Below are 26,311 nucleotides of genomic sequence, written 5' to 3'. Positions count from 1 at the left end.
AACTTTAATGGAAAAGGTGTTGAAAAGAAGCTACAAAATTGCAAAAGAAGGACCAAAAAAAAAAAAACTGTGAAATTGGGTTAACAGTAGCAAACAATTGGTTAAAACTGGCAAAATATGGCAAAATGGATAGGAAAAGTGGTGAAATGGGTTAAAAAGTGGTTGTAAATACTATTTATAATTTGTAAGTTAAGGTTTTTATATTCCATATTTTTGTATTTATTATTGCTCTTGCAATACTACTTTTATTTGTACTCTATTTTTCTATTGTGTTTCTGTCGCCAATAGCCTGCTTTGTCTAAGACACTTTTTGCTGCTGTAATTTGGAAATCCCCCTTGTGGGACTAATAAAGGAATATCTTATCTTATCATACAAATCAGTATTTTCAACTTTGGAACCCTATCATAACTTGACACACTTTTCAGCCCGAAAATGAAGTAAATGTTAGCCAGAATGCTAGTACCAGTACTACTGATTCAGCACAAATGCAATGATATCATCAATAAATCCCAACTGGGGTGGCCCTGTTCTGATTTTTTTAAAGGGTCAAGCCAATTCTTTAGGCAGGCCAGAATAACAGCAGAACCTAGCACAGTCCAAATGTATAGAAGCTTAACAGCAGAGATCATGTAATATATTTACCAAAGCTACAGATGGAGTGCATTTCAGACTGTGTGCATGAGTTGTTTGCATTTTTGTTGATAACAAAACAATAAATAATAGGGGGTTTCCTTGGAATTACATGTTATCGAAGGTTATCCAATAAGTCACGATTTTGTTTGAGATTTCTTTAGTATTGCATTGCAAAATAATTCTGGTATCTTGACAGCCCTGCACGATTAAGAACATGACTGATACATCCATTAGTGACCTTAGTAAATCTGAGCTTTTCTCTGCTCATGTTGACTTTTAATTTGAAAGAATGACCGGATATTAAGTGTCGTGGTGTTGCTGACGTTGTCGTGTAGACATTCGACCTGGCAAGTGTGGTTTCGGAGGGGACCGGGGGTATTTTGCTTAAAAGCAACCAGACTCTCGTTGTTCGCCGTTATTGTCACCGTTGTCATTGTATTTATTGTAGAGATTAACGTTCCTGACTAGCTAGCTCAGGGCCTGTTGGATCAAACCACTGCTGACTGTCCTGATGGCGGCTGTAAGGAGTATGAACAAAATATATGGACTGTGTTTCCATGCTGTCCGTCAGACGGCAGGGCTGAAGGCACCGAGGCTGCTTCAACACAGAGCCTTTAGAGTCGGGGTAAGTTTGACTTTGCAACTTAGCTGTATGGCTGCTAAACAGCTAGCAAAAGCCGAAAACATGAAAGGTCGCTTTAGCGCTTGGATCTGATTATGGCCTGGTAAATTGAGACGTGTAGCGAGTATTAATATATATCAACATATGATATAATGTTAACATATTTTTCAAAGAAGAATTAAAGTGTTGTTTCAGCGCCGGGGCTGTTTTCTTGAGGTTAGAATTAGAGATGGATAGAGTTGGAAAAGGGAATCAAAATAACGCGTTGCCTTCTTCAGTTATCGCGATGCTTCGTGAGCTAACTAGCTTAGCTACACACTTTGCACATATTAATGCAGCTTTACTCGGTTATCAGCTCCCAAAGCAGTGCCACTAAGTCAAAGAGGGGGACTATGGCTCAATATCATGCTATAAATAACTAGAACCTTGTCAGATCCACGTGCATCCCGTGTTTGTTGTTGTAACTCGAAGCTTTGATAGTTAGCTTGCCGGCTGAGACGTTTGTACGCTGCAATTCTATTGGACGAGCCAAGGGGCGTGAGGAGGAAACTTCCGTCAGTTTCAGATCAATTTTGGACAAGAGAATACAAATAAAAACTATAGCAAAATATTAGCAAATTATATTCCTTTCAACGAAACACGGCAACTTAAATGCTGATATATATTTTTAAAGTATTTCCCAAGTGCTGTTAAACAGAGCAAGGGTTTTTTAACACAGCTTTTCCAAACATCCTAGATTTATTTTGGTTGCTTACATTATTTTTCTTTGTAAACAAACGAAGTTCACAAAGACTGTCAGGGTCCAATGATAAGCCCCTTTTAGAATTGACTTTTTTTGTTGAGCCATAGCACAAACCACTGTTGTGCAATGATGTGTTTTAATTTTGTGATGCTCAGTGCTTGTAAAATCAAGTTAAACCTGAGGGTTATCTTCACTTTTACAGATAAAAGTGTCAGTTAGGGTTAGGGCTGGGCAATTAATCACAAATTAGATTAAATTGCAATATGGCCTGCTGCAATTTTCCAGTTGCAGAAGTTGCAATATTTCTTTACCTTGAAATGTGTCATAATGCCAATTTAGTAAATCAGTTTTTTTGCAGCAGCAAAGATTTTCTGCACATTATGCAAACATTTCAAGTAGAAAAGCTGTGTTAAAATTTCTTGCACTGTTTACCAGCACTTGGGAAATACTGAATAAAGGACATTTTGGGGGGGGGGGGGGTAGTAATGTTGTCCTTATTTGTATGTTTTATTATGTGAATTTTACCTTAAATTAATGACATTTTTATTGTCTCTTTTAACACCTTAAAGATTTTAAGATGCTACAGTGTGTTCTTTTAAAAATGCATTAATAGGCTAATGGGACAACATCAATATTTTTACCTATCATCAACATTTGATCTTCCCCCTTACCCCCTTAAATGTTGAAATAAGTTAAATTCAAAGGTAAAGAAAAAAGTCTGTGATTTAAACATCCTAACTGCATCAACTTTGGTTCAACTACAGGAAAATCTCCTCAGACAGTTGCTTTCTTTTTTATTTTCAGAGAGTTTCTGATGAGTTTTTAGTTGTTTGCATGAAGAGAAAGGTGTACCCCCTGTTTGTTGTATCTTTAATAAGAATGCCTTCACTGTCCTATAATTAATAAATGATTCTTTCATACAATCTCTCAGTCTGTGCATCAGCAGCAGCCGTTTGACTCATCACTGGACAAGCCACAGTTCCCTGGGGCTTCAGCTGAATTTGTGGATCACCTTGAGTTCATCCAGCCCAATGTTATCTCTGGGATCCCCGTGTACAGAGTGATGGACAGGCAGGGAAACATCATTGACCCTTCTCAAGACCCTCAGGTACAGTCAGCCAACCCTCTTTGTCCTGTATAACCTTAACTCTCAATTCTTTGCTCTGGCTAAAGGATTTTTAATGTTGTTTTCAGCTTTCCAAAGAGACAGTTTTGAACTTTTATCAGAAGATGACGCTGCTGAACACAATGGACCGGATCCTCTATGAGTCTCAAAGACAGGTACTTTTTCCCCTTTCATTTGCTCATTCAGCCATGGAGCAACCTAAGAAATTATTTGGTGTTGTTAAATTGGGTCTTTTGCAGGGTCGGATCTCTTTCTACATGACCAACTATGGTGAGGAGGGGACACACATTGGTAGTGCTGCAGCTCTCGACCCAAATGACCTTGTCTTTGGTCAATACAGAGAAGCTGGTAAGTATCAGATATTTGAAATAACAACAAGTTGCTAATTAGGGGTGGGAATCTTTAGCTACCTCACGATTCGATTATGATTCATAGGGCTATGATTCGATTCTTAAATGATTATTGATGTTTTTTTGCTGCACTTTTTTTTTTTTTTTTTTTTTTTTTTTTACATTTTTGTTGTTCTCACTGTGTCATACATAAGAAAAACATTACATTTGTATTTAGAAACAAAGAGATAAATTAAATGTCCACTATCCTCTAATGGAAGATGTGAGTAAACTAGACATTTACAATTGCACTGAACCAAAAGTAGAAGCATCCTTTCCTTGTAACGTTTCTGAAATTACAGACATAAAGATTTCCTTTTTCACAGATGAACAACTGGTAATCTTATGCGCTGCATGTCAGAGTTCCACCTTTTTGTTCCTGCTATTCCACAGTATTAAATATTTAAATTACTAATGTTACGTCCCAGTCTAGGGGAACCTGGACATAACACAATGTGTGGCTCCACTCATCCCACTCCCAAGGAAGCCAGGTACAAATTAAGCAAAGTTAAGCAGCAGTTTAATTGAATTAATAAGAGTAACAAACAAATTAATAAAGTGGTTATTCCCTGCTGCCAAGAGCTTAAAGTTTAACAAAAATATTCACAAATTTACAACAGTCACAATCTAAGTCAAGTCACCAAAGCTAATTCCTAAGTCTAAATACTTGAGTCTACAATTCACCAAAAGCTAAGCAACAAATCACAGCTGTTGGCTTCTTTGGAAGTGGCTGGTGAAGGGGAGAGCAGACTGCAACAGCTGACATTTAAAGGCTGGGGGGAGTGGTCAGATCCAATCAACAGCAGCACCTTTCTCTTCAATGATCCAATCAGCTACAGCCACCTGCATCACCACCTAATTACTTAGACACACCCACACAGAGACAGAGACACACTCACACACTCAACACTGCAGGGGAGGACACACAGAGCTGCACATGTGCAGTAAAACAGAAACAATATGACCCAGGGTCATAACACTAACGATTATCAATTATTGGACATTTAGAAATCGATTCAGAATCTTCCACCTCCATATCACGATGCATCTAAGTATCCATTTTTTCTCCCACCTCTAATACTAATGCCCTGAAGTAAGGACAAGAGACCCCTAATCTCAGTTATACCCCTATGTGTCTCCACATGGTTCTTGAGGCTGGTTTAGGCTTCTGCATCAAGTCTAAGGTGTAGCTGTAGCCGTTGTGAGCACCACATACTCATGTGTTGGTGCCTGCTTCGCTCTGATCTTTAATATTTTATTTTACCTTTATTTAGCCAGATGAAGACCTTTTGTGATTGAACCCTGGCTGCATACATGGGACACAACCTAACCACTAGGCGCACCCATAACGAGTGTTAAACGGGCTATTTTACATGGATAAGAATATGGCGTGCCTTGAGATTTTTGCTTACTGTCAGCCTTTGTGTGCCTTGGTCAAAAAGATTAAAAACTACTAGTTTAGACTACAATGTAGCTTTGACACAGATGCACAAATCAGGTTTTAGTTGCAACACCATTGCCAACCAGCAACACACCCAGGCTCTGTACATACAAGCTTACAGTGGTGACAATGCAGGACTCGTGTCACCAGCAGCAGCAGAGAAGAAAATATTCATACTTGTCTTTTTAAAGGTAATGTTTCCAGGGCTACAGCTGCTGCAAAGGCCAAGACAGGATTCCCTTACATTATTTTCACGTTTCTTAGTGATACTTCTTTGAAGAAAGGGAAATATCAATCACACTGAGTGATTTTAAAAAATTACATATGCTACAGAGAAAAGCAGAAGTCAATGTCATTATCCAGAAACAGTAAACACTGGTTAGAAGGGTGCTGTCAATGCAAAAATGGCTTTGGAGACAGGCCCTTTAGTCCCACAGTAAGGCTAGACAGTGAGCTCTGATACACCAGAGCTATTACCCTTCATGCTAGCTCCCTATGCCTGCTAAACCAACATTAAAACCTCCTTTATCTTACTTACCCTACCTCACAGCCATCACATCCCAAACAGCATCACAGGCTTTGTACATGCAAGTTCCAGGTAGTGACAATGCTGATACCAACTATTTTATGGCCCCTTATTGCCCCTATAAATAATACAACTCTTCCAGGTAACAACATTGGACATGAAAAGATGAAAAGTGTTTTTTTTGTTTTGCACAACTTGGCTCCATTTAAATGATTGTGTCATTTCTGAAGTATTCTATTGCAGACGCACCTTTGCATTTATCTTTAGATCTGATGCCCTTCCTTAAATACTCTTAAATGGCTTGTTCACTCTGTCTCTACCATCTCTTCACTCTCTTTAAATTCTCTTTTTCTTCCTTTAACAGTATGAACTCTTTATGAATGACTATCCTCTATTCTTTTGGCTTCCCCTTAACAGACCATCTAAATGCCCATGAAATGTAATGGCCAACTATTGCCCAGGTTATCAGCTTTTGAATCACCCTGTTGTCATTTCTCTTCCACCCTGCAGGAGTTTTGATGTACCGGGGTTTTCCTCTGGATTTATTCATGGCTCAGTGCTATGCTAACGCAGATGATCTCGGCAAAGGCAGACAGATGCCTGTCCATTATGGCTCCAAAGACCTGAACTTTGTCACCATCTCCTCTCCTCTGGCCACTCAGATCCCTCAGGGTGAGCTATAAACCTGTGTTTGAGTAATCTCTCCACTATGGACAAACAAATATGAACCTGTAGATGCATATCCCTGCCTCTTATCCTGTTCCTGCCTATATTTCAGCGGCTGGAGCTGCATATGCTATCAAGAGAGAAAACACAAATCGAGCTGTAATCTGTTATTTTGGAGAGGGTGCCGCCAGTGAAGGAGACGCACATGCTGGCTTCAACTTCTCTGCCACCCTCGAGTGCCCACTGATATTCTTCTGCCGCAACAACGGCTACGCCATCTCCACCCCCACCAATGAGCAGTACAGGGGAGATGGGATTGGTAAGACCCATTTATGTGCTAGTTAATCTGCTGTATCTGATTTCAAATCTGCAGCTGCTCCTATGCAAACATGTCTAAATCTTCTCTAAATGAACAGCTGCACGAGGTCCTGGTTATGGCATGCTGTCCATCCGCGTTGATGGTAATGATGTGTTCGCTGTGTACAATGCGACAAAAGAGGCGCGCCGCAGGGCTGTGGCCGAGAACCAGCCATTCCTCATCGAAGCAATGACTTACAGGTTAGGCAGTGTTTAATTGTGATCATTTGGCATCTTCACGCTGTGGATGTATAAAACCTGGCACACAATAGAAGGTTTTTTAAATTTATAACCCCTGATGATGGCAAAAAATGACAGATGTAACAGTTTTGTTCTTATAGGGTGTGGTGTAGGAGATGACCAACACAGAGCAACACACACTAACAGATTCCACACTCAAAAGTAAATCTCACACAGTCAAACACACCTGTAGAGTTAACAACAAAAATGTGGCTCCTTGTTAGCGACCTGCTACTTTAGAAATTGGCACATTTATCTTGTAGTGTCTACCAGGCTTTAAGTTACTTTTAGACCTCACAGCTGTTTGTACTGAGTATTTAATCAACATGAAGATTAGGTCACTAACGTGGGTATATTACTTTATTTTTTCAAATAAAATCAATGTTGTCCAAGGTTATTATAGTTAGATAAAGCTTACAAATAACTAAAATTTAATTGTAGGGATGCAGATGAGATAAGCAGGTAAGAACATTTCTCACAATATTTACAGCTGATATTTTGCCATAAAAATCTGCCTGGTTTTTTTTTGTTTGTTTTTTTTTTGTTTTTTTGTTTTTTTCCTAAAGGTTGATTTTGAGCCTTTATTTGATAGAGGAGGATAGTGGATAGAGTTGGAAACAGGGATGAGAGCGGGGGAGACATGCGGTGAAGGGCTTCAGGCCGGATTCGAACCCAGGCCGTCCTCATGGGGCGCGCCTTAACCACTCGGCCACCTGCGCCCCCAATTCTGCCTGTTTTGGCTTTAAGAACAAATAAGTTAGTTGAGTTTGACATCGGACCACCAGACCTACATTAGCTGAAGTCTTTCTCTTCATTCATCTTCATTCCTCACTCTTTAGGGTGTGTTTTAAGGGATTAAACATGTTAATTTCTTCATCCTGAAACTTTATATCATGTGTTTTAAGGTCTGAATAAATGTAAATATCATTATTGGCTAAAATCCAATATCTTGCATCCCTACTGAAATGTAAAAAACATTATAGTTAACTGAAACCAGAATAAAAACAAGGCTTCACTTAAAAACAAACTACAATTAAATTGTGTGCTTATAAAACTATCTAAACTAAAATAGAACAGGAACAGTATCCTTTGTTTGGGGCTCTAACATGAGCATACTGACTGACATGTACACCAAAGGGAGTTAGAAATGCTTCAATTTGATTGGTTATGACCTCCCACAATGGTAATTTTAGGTCTTGATTTGCATTCAGTCATCAAATTTGTGCAAATAAAATAAAAAGTGAAGAGAAGCTTATTTTAAAGGTACACTGTGTAGCATTTAGCTGGACAAACTTTGTAAAAATGGAATATAATAATAAGTAGTCATATCTGAATTAGTATTCAATCCCCTGAATATATAAAAATAGTTTATTTTTTCATATAAGCCTTTTATTCATACAAAGGGAGGATCCCCTCCAGAGACTCTTCCATCATGTTCCTACAGTACCACCAGATTACAGATACATATTTTTAAAATTTCCACTAGTTGCGACAGTTTCCACCTGAAGTAAGCATCGCTATCTAGAATCTGACTGTCAGATGCCGCGAATGCACCCAATTTTACACACCGTACCTTTTATATATTTTTTTAACATTGTTTGATGTTGACTCTTTCTGGGTCTTGCCCCTGACAAGTATCCAATAATGTAAAAAAAATAAGACTAATACTAAAACTAATTACTAAACTAAAGCCAAGCTTTTTCTCAAAATATAAAAAGCTAAACTGATAGACCAGCTGTAAAAATGAATCAAAACAAAATTAAAAACAAAAAGTGAAATGAAATTTAAAAAATAACAAAAACAAATGTGAAATCCATAACTATTATAACTTTGGTGTTGTCTGATGTAAATGTTGTCATATGTCAATATGATATTTCAGTTTTTTATTTTAATTTATTTGCAAAAATATCTATAATTCTGTTTCCACTTTGCCATTTTGGGGTACTGAGTGTAGATTATTGAGAATAAAAATGTTTTCCTTCGACTGTAGCATCAGGCTTCAACATAACAAATTAAAATAAGTGAAGGGGGCTGAATACTGTATGAATGCACTGTGTATATATCTTAAAGTTTTTCAGATCTAAAACTTCAGTCCTCAAAACTTTTAAGTTAGAATATAAACCAACGATCAGACTTTAGTCCTTAAAACACACTTTAAAATCCAAGGAATGTGGATGAACAAAGAAAAAGACATTAGCTGTTCTAGGTCTGCTGGTCCAGCCTTTAATTCCACTAATTGATTTGGACATACAGCTGATATTCCAGCCAATCAGCAAACATTTTCATATCTGCTGATACCCATATAATGCTGGTAATATTGTGCACCCCTAGTATATAGATTATTCCACACATTGTTTTAAATTCATTTTCAGTGGAATAGAGATCTTGTACTAAGTTGATTTGCCAGAGTGATGGCATAACTTACCAAAGGTTGACTTCAGCTCCCTGGTTTTCAGCATCACACCATATATCCAGTAGTTGTGCAATGGGTTCTTCATAAACATCCATGGACTTTTCTTTTGACTAGTACATTTTAGGTGAAGTTGTAAAAAAGTGAACTCGCAATGAAAAAGTTATTGCATTGAAAGCCAACTGAAGGACAACACTGCTGTTGTTTCCTCAGAATCGGTCACCACAGCACCAGTGATGACAGCTCAGCCTATCGCTCAGTGGACGAGGTGAACTACTGGGACAAACAGGACCACCCCATCTCCCGGCTGAGACACTATATGGTGGCCCGTGGCTGGTGGAGCGAGGACGACGAGAGGAACTGGCGCAAGCAATCCCGCAAGACGGTGATGGAGGCTTTCGAGAGGGCTGAGAAACGCCAGAAGCCCAATCCTGAACTGCTGTTTACTGATGTGTACCAGGAGATGACGCCCGCTCTGAACAAGCAGAGGGAGTCCCTTTGGAAGCATGTGCAGCAGTACAAAGAGCACTACCCCCTCGACCTCTTTGATAAGTACCAGCAAGTGTAACGGTATGGAGGAAACGTTGATGTGGTGAACAAACATGGGAGGATTGAGACTGGGTTGAACCTGCTGCACACTTTTAAGTAGTCATTAAATCATAGTTTTGATATGACGTGTGATCTCCTCCTTCACAACAGAGGGAGAGAGAGGATTGTGCTATCAGAAATATCTACGACATGCCTCTGGGTTTGGTGCCTTAAGTTAATCGAGTCACTAAGTTATAAACTTCTCTTTAAGTGCTCAATCACATTTACCTTTTAGAGTTTTTTGAATGTCACAGAAGACCTTTTTCAAGTGCAGCAAGAACATAGCTGCTGTATTTGGCATTATGCATTTAATAGAAACAACCTGAGCAATAAAACAGTAGAATTTAACCCCTTAGGTGTATATTCCCTTTCCTGTAACTGTCTCTGTCACGATTGTGGTCTTCTACTGGTGTCTTTGAGTAGCACTGAGGCGATTTATTCAACCTGTGTTTTCCTGTATTCTTGGGCTCTGGTGTACACACTCAGTTTAGATGGGTTTGTATGCTGTAATGCTGTTACACACTACTATACATCACAAAACTGTAACTGTAACAAGTCTAGCTCATGTTTTATGTTTGATGTTTTGTGGAAAATAAAGTATGTTGGTTTAAATGTTTACTGGAATTTATTTTTATTTAAAGTCATTTAATAAATGGAAATCAATGCATATTTTCACATTAAAGGATTGAGTCAACAGCATGAAGTAAAAAAGTAAATGTCCTTCCGCTTGCTTCATCATCTTCACGGAGAGAAGCACTGATGAAGGCAGATACAGTTCATAAAAAGGATTTATCCCCTGAGAATATAAACCATTTTATAAATCAATCATGGTCAATAAAATTTGGCTTTTTTTTTTTTTTTTTTTTTTTTTTTTTTACAAAAAAAAAACAAAACAAGAATTGTCAATTGTGACTACATAAATATTCACCCCTTTCAAAAGGTGGTGAGGACAGAGGTCCAGCTAATTGGTGGTGGAAGTCTCACAAGTAGGGAAATAAGGATAACCAGAGTAAAGTGGATGTGTATTCCTGGCTACCATTACACCATAAAGACAAAAGAACACCCCAAGCAACAGAGAAAAGATTATTGAAAAAAATAAGTCAGGGGATGGTTACAAAAGAAATCCCAAGGGTCTGAACATCTCCCAGAGTTCAGATAAATCCATCATCAAAAAATGGAAGGAATATGGCACATATGTAAATCTGCCTAGATCAGGCCATTCTCACAGACCTAGTCACTGTGCAAGAAGGGGACTAGTGAGAGAGGCCACCTATGACACCCAAGACTACTCTGAAGGAGTTACAAGCTTCAGATGCTGAGATGAGAGAGACTGCAAATAACAACTGTTGTCCAGTCAAAGCTTTAAGGGAGAGTGGCAAAGAGACAGTTGCCGTTGAAGAAAACTTGTGTTAAATCTAGACTGGAGTTCACCAAAAGGCATGTGGGAGACCCTATGGTCAAGTGGAAATGTTCTATGGTCTGATGAGCTAAAATGGTGCTTTTGGGCCATCAGACAAGACGTTATGACAGCCAAGACCATCCCCACTGTGAAGCAGTGGCAGCATCATGGTGTGGGGTGCTTCTAAGAATCCGGCCCTGGAAGGCTTGTAAAGGTAGAGGGTAAAATGAATGTGGCAAAATCCATGAGGAAAATCTTACTCAGTCTGCAAGAGAACAACAGCTTGGGAGAGGCTTTATTTTCCAGTGAGACAATGACCCGAAGCATACAGCGAAAGCTGCACAGCAATGTTTTAAAGAAAGTAAGGTGAATGTTCTGGAGTGTCTGAGTCAAAGCCCAGACCTCAATCCAATAGAGAATTTGTGGCTGGACATGAAAAGACCTGACGCCTGATCCCTGTGCAACCTGACAGAGCTTGAGCCCTTTTACAAAGAAGACTGAAGTGAAATTACAGTGTCCAGATGTGCAAGCCTGACTGAAACCTATCCACACAGACTCAGCTGTGATTCAATTGACATTACTTTGTAGAAGTACTTTGTGGAGTTTTGGGGCCTTTTTTGGTCGAACAGGCCATATAATACTGATCATGATTGATTTATAAAATCAATAAAATGGTAAAACATCCAAATGCGTGAATAGTTTTTATAGGAACTGTATTTGTGGTTTCAGTCGTTGTCTTTCTTTTCTCACTTGTCTTGTTCAACAAGTCAACAAGGGGCTGTGAATTCCCCTCCATAGCTTTGTTATCTGCTGCGGGGAGCGTTTATGAGTCAGAATAATATCCTTATGCGCACATAGATTCTCCCGATTCTCCTCCTTGATGTCAAAGGTGTGAAAGCCTGTGTGTGCTTCTGGAGAAACTCCTATAGCCTTAAAGCACATCCCCATGTACACATCATCAATGGGGAAGAAAGGAATGAAGTGTGAGACTGAAAAAAGGGGTCTCAGCAATGCTCCAGAGATGAGAAATCCACCTCCAGCAACATATGAAGGGTAAGGGCCATCATAGAAGCTCAAAGGGATGAAGTATTTGCTTTTAGGGTCCCTGATTGGATTTGCTGTCTTTATAACATCTCCGCTGTAAATCTTAGAGGCTTTAGCTGAATCCAGAGACTGCAGGTACCTGAGTAATAGCGGTGTGTTGACAAAAACGTCATCATCACCACTGAAAACAAAGGTAACATGACTGCAATATGTCAGCACCCACTGAAGGAAGGCATACATTTTGAGCGTCAGGTTTAAGAAAGATTCATTGAAGTCCCACTGAATGATGTCCCCAAAGTGCTGGGCTTCAAATGACAGCAGTTGGCTAAGATCAGGGTCATCCATTTGGGGGCCACCCATGAGAAACACTGTGCGCACTCTCAGCCCGCTCTTATTCATCGCCTCCCGCCCCCATGTCTCTCGCACAGCCTGCCTCTGCTCAAAGTTTCCAGGAGTTGACTTGATAGCAAAGAGTAGGGACTTCTGATTTTCTTCCTCCCTGCTACCAGATCTGCACTTTTTGGGTTGATTGATCAGGATTGGAGGAGTCCTGCAACTCATATCCTGCACAAAGTTCTGGAAGAGGACAGAGTATGAGTTGAAATTGTGCACGTTGGTTTGCAGGAGCTCTTGATTTGTCTCCTTGCAGCGAAACCAATCAGAGCCGCGTCTGGCTGGATTATCTCCCTTGTCCAGCTTCACAAGGGTGGAATACAGCAGACGGTTCCAGTATGCTTTGTTTTGAGGGATGGTCTTTTTGAAGTCACGGGATATAGTTACATTTAGAACATCAACGTGAGGCAAAGTGACACTCTTCTTCTCAGACGATTGTGCAGCTTCATCGCTGTCTTTGGACTGGATCTGGGCACTGAGATGTGATTGGGGATTTTCTTTTGCAGCTCTGTGACTGTAGGTCGACTCAAGATGTAGGGTCGAGTAGAAAAAGATCAGGAATAAAGTGGCGAGAAGAACCATAGCACTGACTGTTTGCATTTGTCTCATTGCTTCAAGGTACGAACAAGCTGCCTGTGCTGTGTTGGTCCTAGACATGGATCTTTCAGGAGGGAGGTGCTCCTGGAACCTGGAGTGTGTTTGTCTTTAGGTCACTCAGATCCTGCCAGTAAATGATGTATGAGATGTACCTGCCAGAGAAAAGAAAAGAAAAAATTAATCTCACATGTTGAAAATAACTTATCATGTTACAGGCTTTGACCTCAGCAGTAATACAGTGCTGTGAAAAGTATTTGCCTCCTTCATGATTTCTGTTTTTTTTTTTTTTTTTGCATATTTGTCACCGTGAAATGTTTCAAATCATCAAACAAATTTGAACATTAGACAAAGATGAACCGAGTAAGCATGAGTGCAGTGAATGTGTCTCAAGTGATTGTAGCATATATACACCTGTGTCTGGAAGGTCCACTACTGGTTAATCAGTATTCCTGGCTACCATTGCACCATTAAGACAAAAGAACACCCCAAGCAGCTCAGAGAAAAAGTTATTGAAAATATAAGTCAGGGGATGGATACATAAAGGAAAATCCAAGGCTCTGATTTTGAACATTCATCCGTCTGAAATCCACCGTCAAAGAATTAGAAGGAATATGGCACATGTGTAAATCTGCCTAGATCAGGCCATCCTCACAAACTGAGAGACTATGCAAGAAGGAGACTAGTGAGAGAGGCCACCTATGACACCCATGACTACTCTGAAGGAGTTACAACCTTCAGCATCTGAGATGGGAGAGACTCTGCATATAACAACTGTTACCCAGGTTCTTCAAAAGCTTTATGGGAGAGTGGCAAAGAGAAAGGCACTATTGAAGAAAACTGATTATACTTTCACTAGACTTCACCAAAAGGCATGTGGGAGACTCTATGGTCAAGTGGAAGACAGTTCTTTGGTCTGATGAGACAAAAATGGTGCTTTTCGGCCATCAGAAAAAAATGCTTTGTGGTGACAGGCAGTGTTTGGTGCCCCCCAACAAACACACCATCCCCACTGTGAAGCATGGTGGTGGCAGCATCATGCTGTGAGGATGCTTCTTGGCAGTCAGCCCTGGAAGGCTTGTAAAGTTAGCAAGTAAAATTAATGCTGCAAAATATATATAAATCCATGAGGACAATCTTATTGAGTCTGCAAGAGAACTACGGCTTTGCAGAAGATTTATTTTCCAGTAAGACAATGACCCGAAGCATACAGCGAAAGCTGCACAGAAATTGTTTAAAGACAACAAGATGAATGTTCTAGAGTGTATGAGTCAAAACCCAGACCTCAATCCAATAGGAAATCTGTGGCTTGACTTGGAAAGGACTGTTCATGCTTGACTCCCATGCAGCCTGATAGAGCTTGAGCAGTTTTGCAAAGAATATTGGAGTACAATTACAGTGTCGAAATATGAAAGCGTGATTGAGACCTATCCACACAGATTCAGTGCTGTGATTGCAGCCAAAGGCGCATCTACTAAACTCTGACTTGAAGGAGGTGAATATTTATGCAGTCACTAATTTTACAGTGCATATTTGTATTTACTTGGTACTACTTTGTAGAAATCTGTTTTCACTTTGACATTAAAGAGGTTTATTTGAAGCAAAGATAATTGTAAAAAAGCCGAATTATGTTGATCATGTTTGATTTGTAAAATTAATAAAGTGGTAAAACATCCAATGGGGTGAATACTTTTTATAGGCACTGTAATTTCTTTGTACTGAATACTTTGAATAAACTTTAAAAATAGCTTTTACAAGAATCAAAGCCTTTTTGTTTCCCTTCTACTTGGTTGAATTCTAATCAAACTAACTCTACTTTACTTGAGTATAATATTCTTTTACTCGAGCCATCCCTAGATAAGACCCACGATTAAATCACGCAACAATCAGTTATAGTACCAAATAACACGTATAGTCTCTATTACTAGCCAATATACTAAAACGATTGACTTACTTTGATTGCAGATGTCTAATGTGGTCCGGTGTCCATACATTTTCAAAATGCCCTCATGGCCATACAGGACATGTAGGAAACACGTGTAAGTCTGCAGACACACCTACAGTAACCTGACCCTGCATCCTCTTCTTAAGTTTCTATTATTCATGTAGCTTTCAGAATGATGAAAAAAATGGACAATTTCCACCAACAGTACCTTACTCCTCCTACTGGCACGTGAGTCCCTGAAATATGCAGACCTTTGTTGACACTTTGGACTTTGACCTAATATGATGGTGTTTCCATGTCAGATATTTGCACCTATTTGACATATTTACATTATAGACTTACTCATCTACAGACACTGTTTGGTATGTTGTTACGATTTTAGAGTAAGAAAATCAGATAGAAGTAAGTAATAGTGAACCATTCAGCCCATACATGCATGTGCTGCTGCAGCTTTAGCACAACACCCACCTTTCCACGCCCATCTATTAGGATTTGCTGAGGTGAGCAGAAGCACCTTTGTACTCCTTTACATGCCTTTGTTTATTTTAAATGTGAAACGACTCTCCATTCAGGAAGCATTAACTGATTTATGAATGTAATAAAATTGCATAGGCCTGTTGACAAGTTAACATTGTGGGGGAGGGACTATGTTGCTATCATAAGTGGAAAGTGTATGAGAATACTGCTCTGAAGTCAAAGCAAGCCTATAGATACTCTGATTGAAATAACTACTTACTTGAGTACAACAGTCTTGTACTTTTTCCAACTCTGGTGTTTACCCACTTTGTCCCTGATCCAACATGGAGGTTGTCCAGGCTGGAAATAGTTGCACGTTAATTATATACAGAGAAAAAAATAGTCTGAGTTAAGAAAGTAGTTTTTCTCCAAGACTACATTTTGTTTAGTGGTGATATAAAAAAAAAAACTCATAAAACCTACAGAGGATGAAAGTGTAGTTTCTCAAGCAAAATGCAATGCATATTTCTCCTATCAATGTCAAACCTCTATGCTGATTTAGTCAGATTAACAGTGACTGACAGGGGTGAAGTAGGTTGTTACTCAGCTCAAAAGTGTTACAGCCAACCTCTCATTTACACTGCAGACCGAACAGTTAAAGGTTGTTAAAAATGTGGTTATGTTAACTTAAAAAAAATCCAAAACAGCTCATATAAGTTCTATTTTTGAGTCAATAGAACACATTTTTTGTTTCAAGTAAATGGTAATCGATTACTTTAAGCCATCTGATGGCTTCAGGCCTGTAGAAAAGCAGCAGTTTATTGAAGTCAACTCAGATTTAATAATATTATTGCATTTAAAGTCCAAGACATTGTCAGCATTTTCTGACTGGAAAAAGGAGTGGTAGTAGCTAGGCACCTGTGGGAGGATGTTGCAAAAGGCTGTTGCCTCTACAATAAAAAATCGTAACATTACTGGACATTAAAAATTGACTGAGAGTGGCAGTCTCACAGTGGCACCCAAGATGCAAAAAGATCTGTAGCACCAAATAAGCCCACAGTTGTCACTGAAATTATTGCAGGACTGGGTGTGTAAATCTTAAAGATGTTCATTGGGTTTTTATTTTAAGGGGATTGTTCATCAAAAACATTTAGGTTTAATGTTGTAAATCCTTAAACAAGTATTTCTTTTGCAAAAATTGAGAATAACGGTGTCAGTGAGGGTAACCTAATGTGAATATATAAGTAAAATTGAGTTCTTGAGTTCTTAAAATGGCTATACTTGTGTAGTTGAAAGAGAAAAAAACTTTCATTGGACACAGAGGATAGTCATTTGGACAGTATAGAAATTTCAGACTAACTTTGCTGCTCTTTTAGATAAGTTTATAACAGTGAAAATTATGGGGGTTACTGTGTGCATTCTGCTGCAGCCTGAAAGTTTGTGTCTTGTCTGTATGGAGCTATAGGGTTACTATAGCCAGAGGAAGCCAGAGGAAGTGGGTAAAATGTGCACCATGCACTCTATAAGCCCACCAAGTCTACACTTCAGGGTTATGCATATATGTAATTCCCCCTCATGATGTTGAATATTCACTCACACAAACACACTATGGCAATGTTTCTGTCAGACCTGCATGGTCTATGCTGTATTAGTGTTCATAATGCATGAAACCGTTCAGAAAGTTGTTCTGTGGTACTAATTTGCACATAGCTGCACACACTTTAGTTGAACAACCAGTAAGTTATGGTCACTGAGAGAGTGACATTGTTCTAGATTGCTGTATTATTTCAGTAAATTTACTTCAAGCATAGTGCATGGCATGGCTCCTGTATTTGCTTCTTTTGTCTCATTGTCATTTAGCAGATGCTTTATCCAAAGCAACTTAAATCTGGGACAGGTGTTTCTGGTGTTAACAACCTTGCCCAAGGGCCCACACTGGATTCTCATTGTGCTTTGACCAGGATTTGAATCCCCAATTACCCGTAAGAAAGCCAGCAATATAACGAACTGATCTATGCAGATGGGAATGTCTTAACCTACCCCAGCATGTGCTAAGTAGGTTAGGTTGTGACAACGGAACCCCTTGCATCTGACATCAATTCACATTATTGGTTCACGTTATTGTATGCTTATATGAGTTTAAATTGGAGCAATTTGTAGTGAATTAACAAGTTTGAATGTTGTAGCTCAAATATCCAGGGATGTACTGAGGTAAAAAAGTGCTACAGTGATTTCCTGTAAAAGTAACATTTCTGGCTTTAAAACTAATCCAAAACAGAATTGTAAGTACATTCAACTTTGCAGCTCTGCATTATAGCCTACAATGGAAAAGAAAACATAATGTGTCGTCTTCTGCATGCAAATGCAGAATGTTGACTGTAATACGTTCTCTTCTGTAACTCCCTGAGCATTTGAGCTAGAACTTGTTAGAACCTTTTATATGATGGACCCACATTTGTTTACCACAAATTGCACCAATTCAGACCTCTGCAAGAATATCACAGACCTTGTAAAGTGATGTCAAATACAAGGTGTTCCTTTGTTACAACCTGCCCACGACCAGGGTAGTGAAATGTGATTGAAATAGATTTACTAATCTAGAACAATGTCCAAACTTCATTTCTATTTAACTCAAGTCTATGTGAGCATGCACCTGTGGGAACAAATGATCAGTTTTTTATGCCTAATTAACCTAAAAAGTACATGCAGGTCTAATTGAAAACATTGCCTATTTGTGTTTATTCATGTGCATATTCTTAATCAGAGTCAGAATGGTAACATGTGCACTTTTCTCACTATGAAGCATAATGTTGGTGGACCTAGTGAGTGCATGCATCACATTTTACCCACTTCCTCCTCGGTGAAAAGTTTAAATTGCCTCAGGAGGCAGGGGGATTCAAACAGGAACCTTATAACTTCTAGTGTTAACCGCTTATCCACAGAGAAGTAGAGTCTGACATTTATTTACTGTGCAAAAGACCAGCTTTGGTGCCTTCAAACTCTGTCAATGTTTATTTCCACTGACGAGGGATTCTGTAAAACTATAAAAATGAAAACGATGTTATAAGTGGAATGTAAGGGGATGGTTGTAACACTTTTAAGTCATGCGTTACACAGTGTGGTGCATCAGATTTTACCTCAGAAACTACAGCTTTGTCCTCAGTAGGTTTTATGACTTTATCTCATAGGCAGAGCGGGGGGTTGCTTACAGGGCTCTAGCCCTGAATAACTCCTGAGAAGCCCCGAATATTTAGGCTGTTAAAGGAGTTTTCTGCTGAGTCTCATGATGGACAACTGCAAAGAAAGATAAAATGATGAACAAGCAAATGTACTTTGCTTATCACAACATGAGAAGTTCATTCTTGTAGCCATATTTACCAACTTGCTTTTTATGTTCTTTTTCAAGCGGCAATTTAAAAAAATTTAAACTTTTAAACTAAATTCCTCTACCTTTGTTATATTTATCTAAAAAGAACAGTTCTGCCATTTTTCAGAGGAAGAAGTGGAAATTGTTGCACCTCACTGTGTTGCTTTAAAAGGATTAGGACACTTTCAGAACATTGACATGACAAATTATGATGGCTCTAAAGGATGGCCTTTATTTAGGCGTTATTTTTGCCCAAATGGATTCGTTGGCAATTAAAACCACATTTGTATTTCAAACAGTGCATATAACTACCTGATAAGCAGTTACAACATAGCAAGTCTGTAGGTGTTCCTAATTTTGGCTAAGCCCCAGATATTTATGTCTCCTGGGTCTGTCCCTGCTTGATCTGGAAATATATTAGCACTAAACAAATACGGTCATGGTGAAAAACTTTCTCACTTTAAAATGCAGTTTTCCTCTATATAATCCACATGCAACTGTTCTCAGCATTGAAAATCATCATGTAAGATCAGAAGGTAACACTGATATGACCATGTGTCTCCTAACTTATCCCTGATGTGCGAAAACGACAGTGTTTAACTCTCTCCATGTTACAACCAAGAGAGTGGGGGGAGACATGCAAAAAAGGGCCACAGGCTGGATTTGAACTCCGGCCAGCCACGTGCATGGTGCACATTTCAAACCACTCGACCATCTGCATGCCCAGAACAAGGAGTTTCTTTAACCAGGTGCAGTTTAATCATCAGAGTCAAACAGTAGTGGTGCAATTTGAAAAATCTAAATATCCTCCTCATTACAGAGCGTCAACCCTGATTGGTTGCTTAGCGTGGGAAGTCAGCACGCAGTGAACCAATACTGTGACAGCACTCATATCTAGACCTCTAATCCAATCAGAAATGCATGAACATAATTTACAACAAATAGACACAATATATACAGTATTTACAGTATACATAGACAACTATTTTGAAGATAAGTCGGTCTATGTATGTTGTAAATATTTTATATATAAGCAATCAAGGTTGATACTCTGTAATGAGGAGGGTATTTACATTTTTCAAACCGCACCACTACTGTCTGATGAAGACGCAGTGTACGCCGAAATGTTAGTCCCCTGCACCTGATTAAACTGCAATAACTGATTTGTGTCCTCCGGTTTCTTCTTTGGATTTGCCTGTGAGATAGCTTCACTGAAATATCTTTGTACATTAAAGTACAGGTCTATAAATCTACTCAAGTAAAAAGTACTGAATTTAAAGTAAGCTTTAAGACTCAGATATAAATCTCCCATTTCCCACCAAACACCTAACATTACCTATGTTTTTTCTACATTCAGTCCGTCATAGCCTTAATTTAGACAAAAGATAGTCATAGGAAATTGAGCTGTTTTGTCGGTCTGATTTGGTCCAAATTGAGCTAAATAATAGTCTTTTAAAATATGACCATTTTACAGTGAGGTCTTTATAGAGACATCTTTTCAATGACCCAAAAATTACATCTTTTAACCTTTCACTTTTCTATTAAATAGTGGAGAAATTTTTTAACATACAACCATTCTTTTTGCTGGGTGTGTTAGAAGTCTACTTAGAAGTTATTTCTGTTATTAGATTATGAAGAAAATTAAAATCAGACAGCAGAAGTCTGCTTATCAGGAAGAAACACGTTTTAAATCATAGTGGGGTCAATAGAGTTTCCGTCAGTCTGATGTTAGCGTCAGGTTTGATCATTAGCCTTCACACTGAATAACTAGGATAATAAATAATTTTGTAATAAAGCATTTGCTGGTAGAAAGAGTCTGCATGTTTTTTTTTCTCTTTTTTTTTTTTGTTATACCACAGGTTTCTCTTCATATGTGTTTGTGATCCCACACTGAGACCAAACACTGTAAATGTGGATTTGTTTAGAATAAATACAGTACAGATTTATGTAGACACAATCAGCTGTTTATGCCTCCTGAAACCTGATTGATGATCGCTTCACATGATGCTGGAGGGGGAAGGACGTCCCATGGGCCGTTAAACATTGGCCTTTTGGCTTCAGTCCTCCACGTCAATTCCTCCAGTCTCTGAGTCTCTGGTGGGTGTGACGACTCAAGGAAAAGACTCACACCAGAGACCCAAGCCACAAAACAGTAGAAGTGAGATGGACCTTCTGACTAAAAATGTTTGTGAACAGCCTTTTTTTCCATTATGAAAACTAGACTTAGACTAGCCAAGATAGATCTGTGATGACTAAAACTGATAAAACGTTAGTTTTGTCAAGATGACTAAAACTAGACAAATGTAATGTCATTTTGTTTTTTGTCAGACATTCAAATCAATAATATTTCTCCACTGTAGGTAAACAATGCATGTGTACATATCTCTTCTGCCTCTCAGCTGTAGAAAGCAGCGACCTCAGGTTTGGTAGGGTGCGTAGAACACACTCCCATGACTTGTTAACAGATCTAGGCAAGAGAATAAATGCTTGGACTAAAAGTAAAGACTGAAATTTGAGGACTTTTTATGAACTAAAAATAGAATAAAATAAAATAAAAGCCATGTAATCAAAAGACTAAAACTACAATTCTCTCTCTCTCTCAATGTATGAAGGTATGGCAGCCAACACACACCTCATCCTCTGTTTAATGTCACTCCTCCTGTTTATAGCATTCCAGTCATAATCACTAATAGCCATTATAAACACCATAAGTCTAATTACTGTACAGGTTATAATTCAGAAAATCTAATCACTATAAAACCCATTCCTCAAGCAAGCTCTACTTCCACAACTATACACAACTCAGGACCACCACCCTTTAATCAGTCTGCTTTTAAATCTAGGAAGGGACTCGGTCTGATGCACTTAAATATCAGAAGTTAGTGCAGTGAGCTTAAATTAGACCAGTTAAAAATTCTCCTTTCACAGACAGATCCTGACATCCTGGTTTTAACTGAGACCTGGCTTAAGCAGAGTACACCCGACTCTGAGTTCAATCTACAAAATTATAACCTGTACAGAACAGACAGAGTTGGAAGAGGAGGTGGTGTGGCTGTGTATGTGAAGTCATGCCTGTCTGTTACTCCTTTAAAAGCTGTTTCTGTACCCAATTCCTTTGAATTTATTGCTCTGAAAATTATCATTTCAAACAATAGCCCAGTCAATGTTGTTGGTGTCTACAGACCACCCTCAGCCACTTCTATGTCAGTCTCTGATATAGCTGAATTACTTTAAGAGCTCAACAAGTCTGAGTTAATAGTTTTAGGTGATTTTAACCTCAACTGGTTATCAAATGACTCAGATAACCTAAAGAAAAATGTGATGATCTACAGCTGGTACAGATTGTCAATGAACCAACCAGACCTAATTTAAAGGACTCCTCCAGGTCAACGCTAATTGATTTAATTTTGTGTAACAGACCTGACAAAATTTCTGCCTCTGGCGTTTTTGGTCTTGGGTTAAGTGATCATTGTCCTATAGTCTGTGTTAGGGGTGCTAAAATCAACAAGTCAAGCACAAAGATTGTTTTTAAAAGAAATTTTAAAAATTTCAATGAGCAGGCTTTTCTACAAGACATTATAGACAGCAACATAAATCAGACAACAGAAATATTGAATATGGAAGAGGCTTTTAAGTATTTCTCAAACACCTTGCTTACTATCATTGATGAACATGCTCCTTTTAAAAAGTTCAGGATCAAAGATAGACGTAGCCCATGGTTCACCACAGACCTATCCTTAATGTTTAAGGAAAGGGATAAAGCCTGGGCTTTGGCAAAGCGAACAGGGAGTACAGAGCACTGGCTTACTTTTAAACCGCTGAGAAACAAATGCACTTCTTCACTGAGGAAAGCAAAAGCTAATTATTATATAGATATTGTTTCTAATGCTTATAATGACCCATCAAAGTTCTGGAAAGCTGTTAATGTAATTAAAAACAACCTAATGTCAACTGTTCCTTCAAGTATTATATATAATCACTGTATCATAGACAAACTAGAACAGATCTGCCAAGTTTTTAACACACACTTTGCTGCTGCTGGTAACCAGTTTGACACCACTTACTCCGGCTCTGCTTTAAACAGTCAGCCACTGTCTCAGGCTCCCTCCACAAATCCTACCTCTCTATTTAGCTTGCAGCCCTTTACTTCCTCTGCTGTCAGAGACGCACTTCAACATATAGACTGCAGGAAAACAACTGGCCAAGATAAAATTCATCCTTTTTTCATAAAACTCTGTGCACCAATTATTGCAGAGCAAGTTGCACATTTGTTTAATCTGTCTATTTCCACTGGGGTTTTCCCCAAGGTCTGGAAGACTGCACTTGTACTCCCACTACACAAGGGTGGGGATAAAACTGACCTCAATAACTATAGGCCCATCTCCAAACTGTCCTGCCTAGCGAAAATCTTAGAATCATTAGTCAACAAGCAAATCAAATCCTTCCTTTCCAGTAATCATGTATTAAATCCACACCAATCAGGTTTTAGAACAATCACAGTACCATCACTGCAGTCACTTCTGTCACAAATGATGTAATTTCTCAGTTAGACCAGAGGAAATACTGTGCTGCTTTATTTGTAGACTTAACTAAAGCTTTTGATAGTGTTGACCATTCCTTGCTCCTTGAAAGGTTAAGAGAAATTGGTTTTGACTCTCTAGCCTGTAAATGGTTCCAGGACTACCTTTCACAGAGGGATCAATGTGTTGTTGTTGATAATTGTCGCTCGGTGTATTTGCCTCTTTCAAAAGGTGTACCGCAAGGTTCAATACTGGGTCCTTTATTATTTACAATATATATCAACAATATCCCATCCTCTATAATAGATTGTAACATCCACCTTTACGCTGATGATACAATTTTATATTGTTTTGCCAATACCGCACATTCAGCCATTCAAACCCTCCAGCAAAACTTCAATCAATTACAACGAGCTCTGTTTGATTTAAGACTGGTTCTCAATCCTAGTAAGACCAAATTCATGTTTTTCTCCAAAGCCACAGACATCAACGACAATAATGTTCACATTACCACTTTAACAGGACACAGCATTGAAAGAGTATGTGAGTATAAATATCTTGGTATTTGGTTAGATCAAAAACTCACCTTCAAATTTCGTATCGACTCCCTGGCCAGCAAGTTAAGACAAAAAATTGGATTTTTTTACAGGAATAAAACTAACTTCCCATTGTTAAGTAGGAAACGTATCATTGAAGCTGTCTTTTTATCTGTTTTAGATTATGGGGATGTTGTTTATAGAACACCTCTGCCTCTACTCTTAAACCCCTGGACTCCATTTATCACTCAGCTCTCAGATTCATCTCTGGTCAAGGCTACTCCACTCATCATTGCACTCTATATGAAAAGGTGGGCTGGGCACCCCTGTCTGTAAGACGTGACAGGCATTGGTACTTATTCATTTATAAAGCCCTTCTTGGTAATATTCCATTGTATATCACATCTCTGTTAAATCAGTCTCACAATCAGTACTCAACCAGATTCAGTAACTTCCTGATGCTTGATGTTCCTTGAGCAAACACTGTATTTACACTGTAAAATGAGGGAACACCCTCAATGATTTCTTCGAGATTAAATAAAGGTTGAATGAAAAAAAAAAAAACAATTAAAAATAGCTGTCAAAATTAACACTGATAGCAAGGCAATGCCGTCTGGTGAACTATACATGCTTAGGATCACCTCAATTCACAGACGAGAACTCTAACTCAGCGGATAACTTCAACCATGATGCAAATGTATGTCACATTAAAAACAACAACTGGAAATATGACCAAAAGAACCCTAGCAGGGATCACTCTCACAGACACTCTGCTCAAGGGCATGATGGGTACAACTGTCATCCACAAATGCCGCAAGTTTGAAATAGCCGTGGACAGAGCCAAAATTAATTGACAGAGTTGGACTAACACTGGTGGATCAACACTGTCAAATAACTCCAACACTGAAGACCATTTCATTTAGAATGGTTAAAATCACCTCTGAAATGTTTAACCCTTCGATCTCACACATTTTTACTGAGCATAACAGCTGTTTTGTGTCTGTGTTCTGTGTAGTCAACAGAGGTGGAAAAACAAGAGTATCATAATAACGTTAAAGTACAGTTTCTCTGGTTTCTGTTTTTGAAATGTACTCAAATAAGTGCGTTTACCCAAAAGACTACCCAATTACTGTGAAGTGGGTAAATGTATTTGCTTCCTACCCTTGCTCATCTCAGTTCAAGCGTAGGGTGATATATCTAAAAACATGGTGGCACATTCAAAGAAATTGCGGTGTTAAACACACATGGCTTCCTAAACTAAATGGTATAAAAACAGAATCAAAACAGGAACAACAGAGCTATGCTACATAAAGGCACCTAGGCTAAACTAGGCTTAAATAGTAGAAAGTGCAGCTGCCCAGGAGATGGCAGGCTGACCTCAGAGGGTCCTCACTGATAAAGACATTTAATGGCAACTGGGACAAATAGTTTTGTTACATGTTTTCGTTGCATGGAGAATTCGGTTAATCGGTTACACATTCATGCTCGGACTGCTCAGCGTGTCATAATAACGAGATTAAAGTCCATTAGTGAATGCAATGCGCCTCGGTACTGTAGATCTTCACTAACCCATTTTAAGAAGACGGTTTGTTGAACTTTTAAGTAGAAAAGTAGTGTCTGTTGCTTGGATTCGCCTCTGGTGATTGTATTTTAAGAAAATGAAGCCTGGGGCGATCTCTCGCTGTGCTGTGCTGAGAAATATCCCTGTCCCCAGTGTTTAATTAGCAGCAAACCGGCTTTGTACAAACAAGACATAGCCTAAGTTAAGTAAACAGCTGTTTACTGATCCATGTGGATATTACCATTTATGAGCTCTGGTAAATTTACACTTAACGAACAAAAAACTCAAGATCAAGACGGACATTTGTTTAAAAAGTAAGCGGATAATGTATGCACTGATACATGTTCCTGTCATGCTTCAGGTGTTCTTGCTCATGTCACCTAAGTTTGATGAATGGTAATTTTACTACAAATAACACAAACAGAGACAGAGTAATATGAAATGGAGTTAAACTGAAGCTAATCTAACAGAACAGTTTTTTATACTCACTGAATCCAAGATGAACGCCGATCAAGTAAAAGGTAGCCAATGTTTGAAGGAGGAAAACAATCCAATTTCAATTCAGATCTTCCAGCAGGCAAACACGTGGTTAAACCGCATCATAAAGTTTTCCACATCACTTTCCTTTTCATTGATACAGCTGAGGCTGCATGTGAGTACATGTATGAGCAGGTATGAATAAAAAAGGTATGGACTTGGTGATCACTTAAGAGCAGAGCAGGCAGACAGACTTTAAAGCCACGCCCAGGATGCTG

At 38.8% G+C, this 26,311-nt stretch overlaps 2 protein-coding genes across 2 annotated transcripts; one reads left to right on the top strand and one right to left on the bottom strand.

Annotated features, from left to right (window-relative positions):
• Positions 1–957: 957 nt before the first annotated feature.
• bckdha (branched chain keto acid dehydrogenase E1 subunit alpha) lies at positions 958–10,357 on the top strand. Its single transcript, XM_041813733.1, has 8 exons — positions 958–1,259; positions 2,930–3,106; positions 3,193–3,279; positions 3,364–3,472; positions 5,991–6,152; positions 6,259–6,465; positions 6,563–6,704; positions 9,367–10,357. The coding sequence occupies exons 1-8, from the start codon at positions 1,146–1,148 to the stop codon at positions 9,719–9,721; spliced, it is 1,353 nt and encodes a 450-aa protein (XP_041669667.1). The 5' UTR covers positions 958–1,145; the 3' UTR covers positions 9,722–10,357.
• Positions 10,358–10,626: 269 nt separating this feature from the next.
• b3gnt2l (UDP-GlcNAc:betaGal beta-1,3-N-acetylglucosaminyltransferase 2, like) lies at positions 10,627–26,213 on the bottom strand. Its single transcript, XM_041810684.1, has 2 exons — positions 26,046–26,213; positions 10,627–13,326 (listed from the first exon to the last, which is right to left on the bottom strand). Exon 2 carries the CDS (start codon positions 13,232–13,234, stop codon positions 11,900–11,902), a length of 1,335 nt encoding a protein of 444 aa, XP_041666618.1. The 5' UTR covers positions 13,235–13,326; positions 26,046–26,213; the 3' UTR covers positions 10,627–11,899.
• Positions 26,214–26,311: the final 98 nt, after the last annotated feature.

This window comes from Cheilinus undulatus, linkage group 2 (genome assembly GCF_018320785.1).
Source record: "Cheilinus undulatus linkage group 2, ASM1832078v1, whole genome shotgun sequence".
NCBI classification, from domain to species: domain Eukaryota; kingdom Metazoa; phylum Chordata; class Actinopteri; order Labriformes; family Labridae; genus Cheilinus; species Cheilinus undulatus.
The sequence above is the reverse complement of the archived record's forward strand: the minus strand, read 5'-3'. Positions and strand labels throughout refer to the sequence as shown.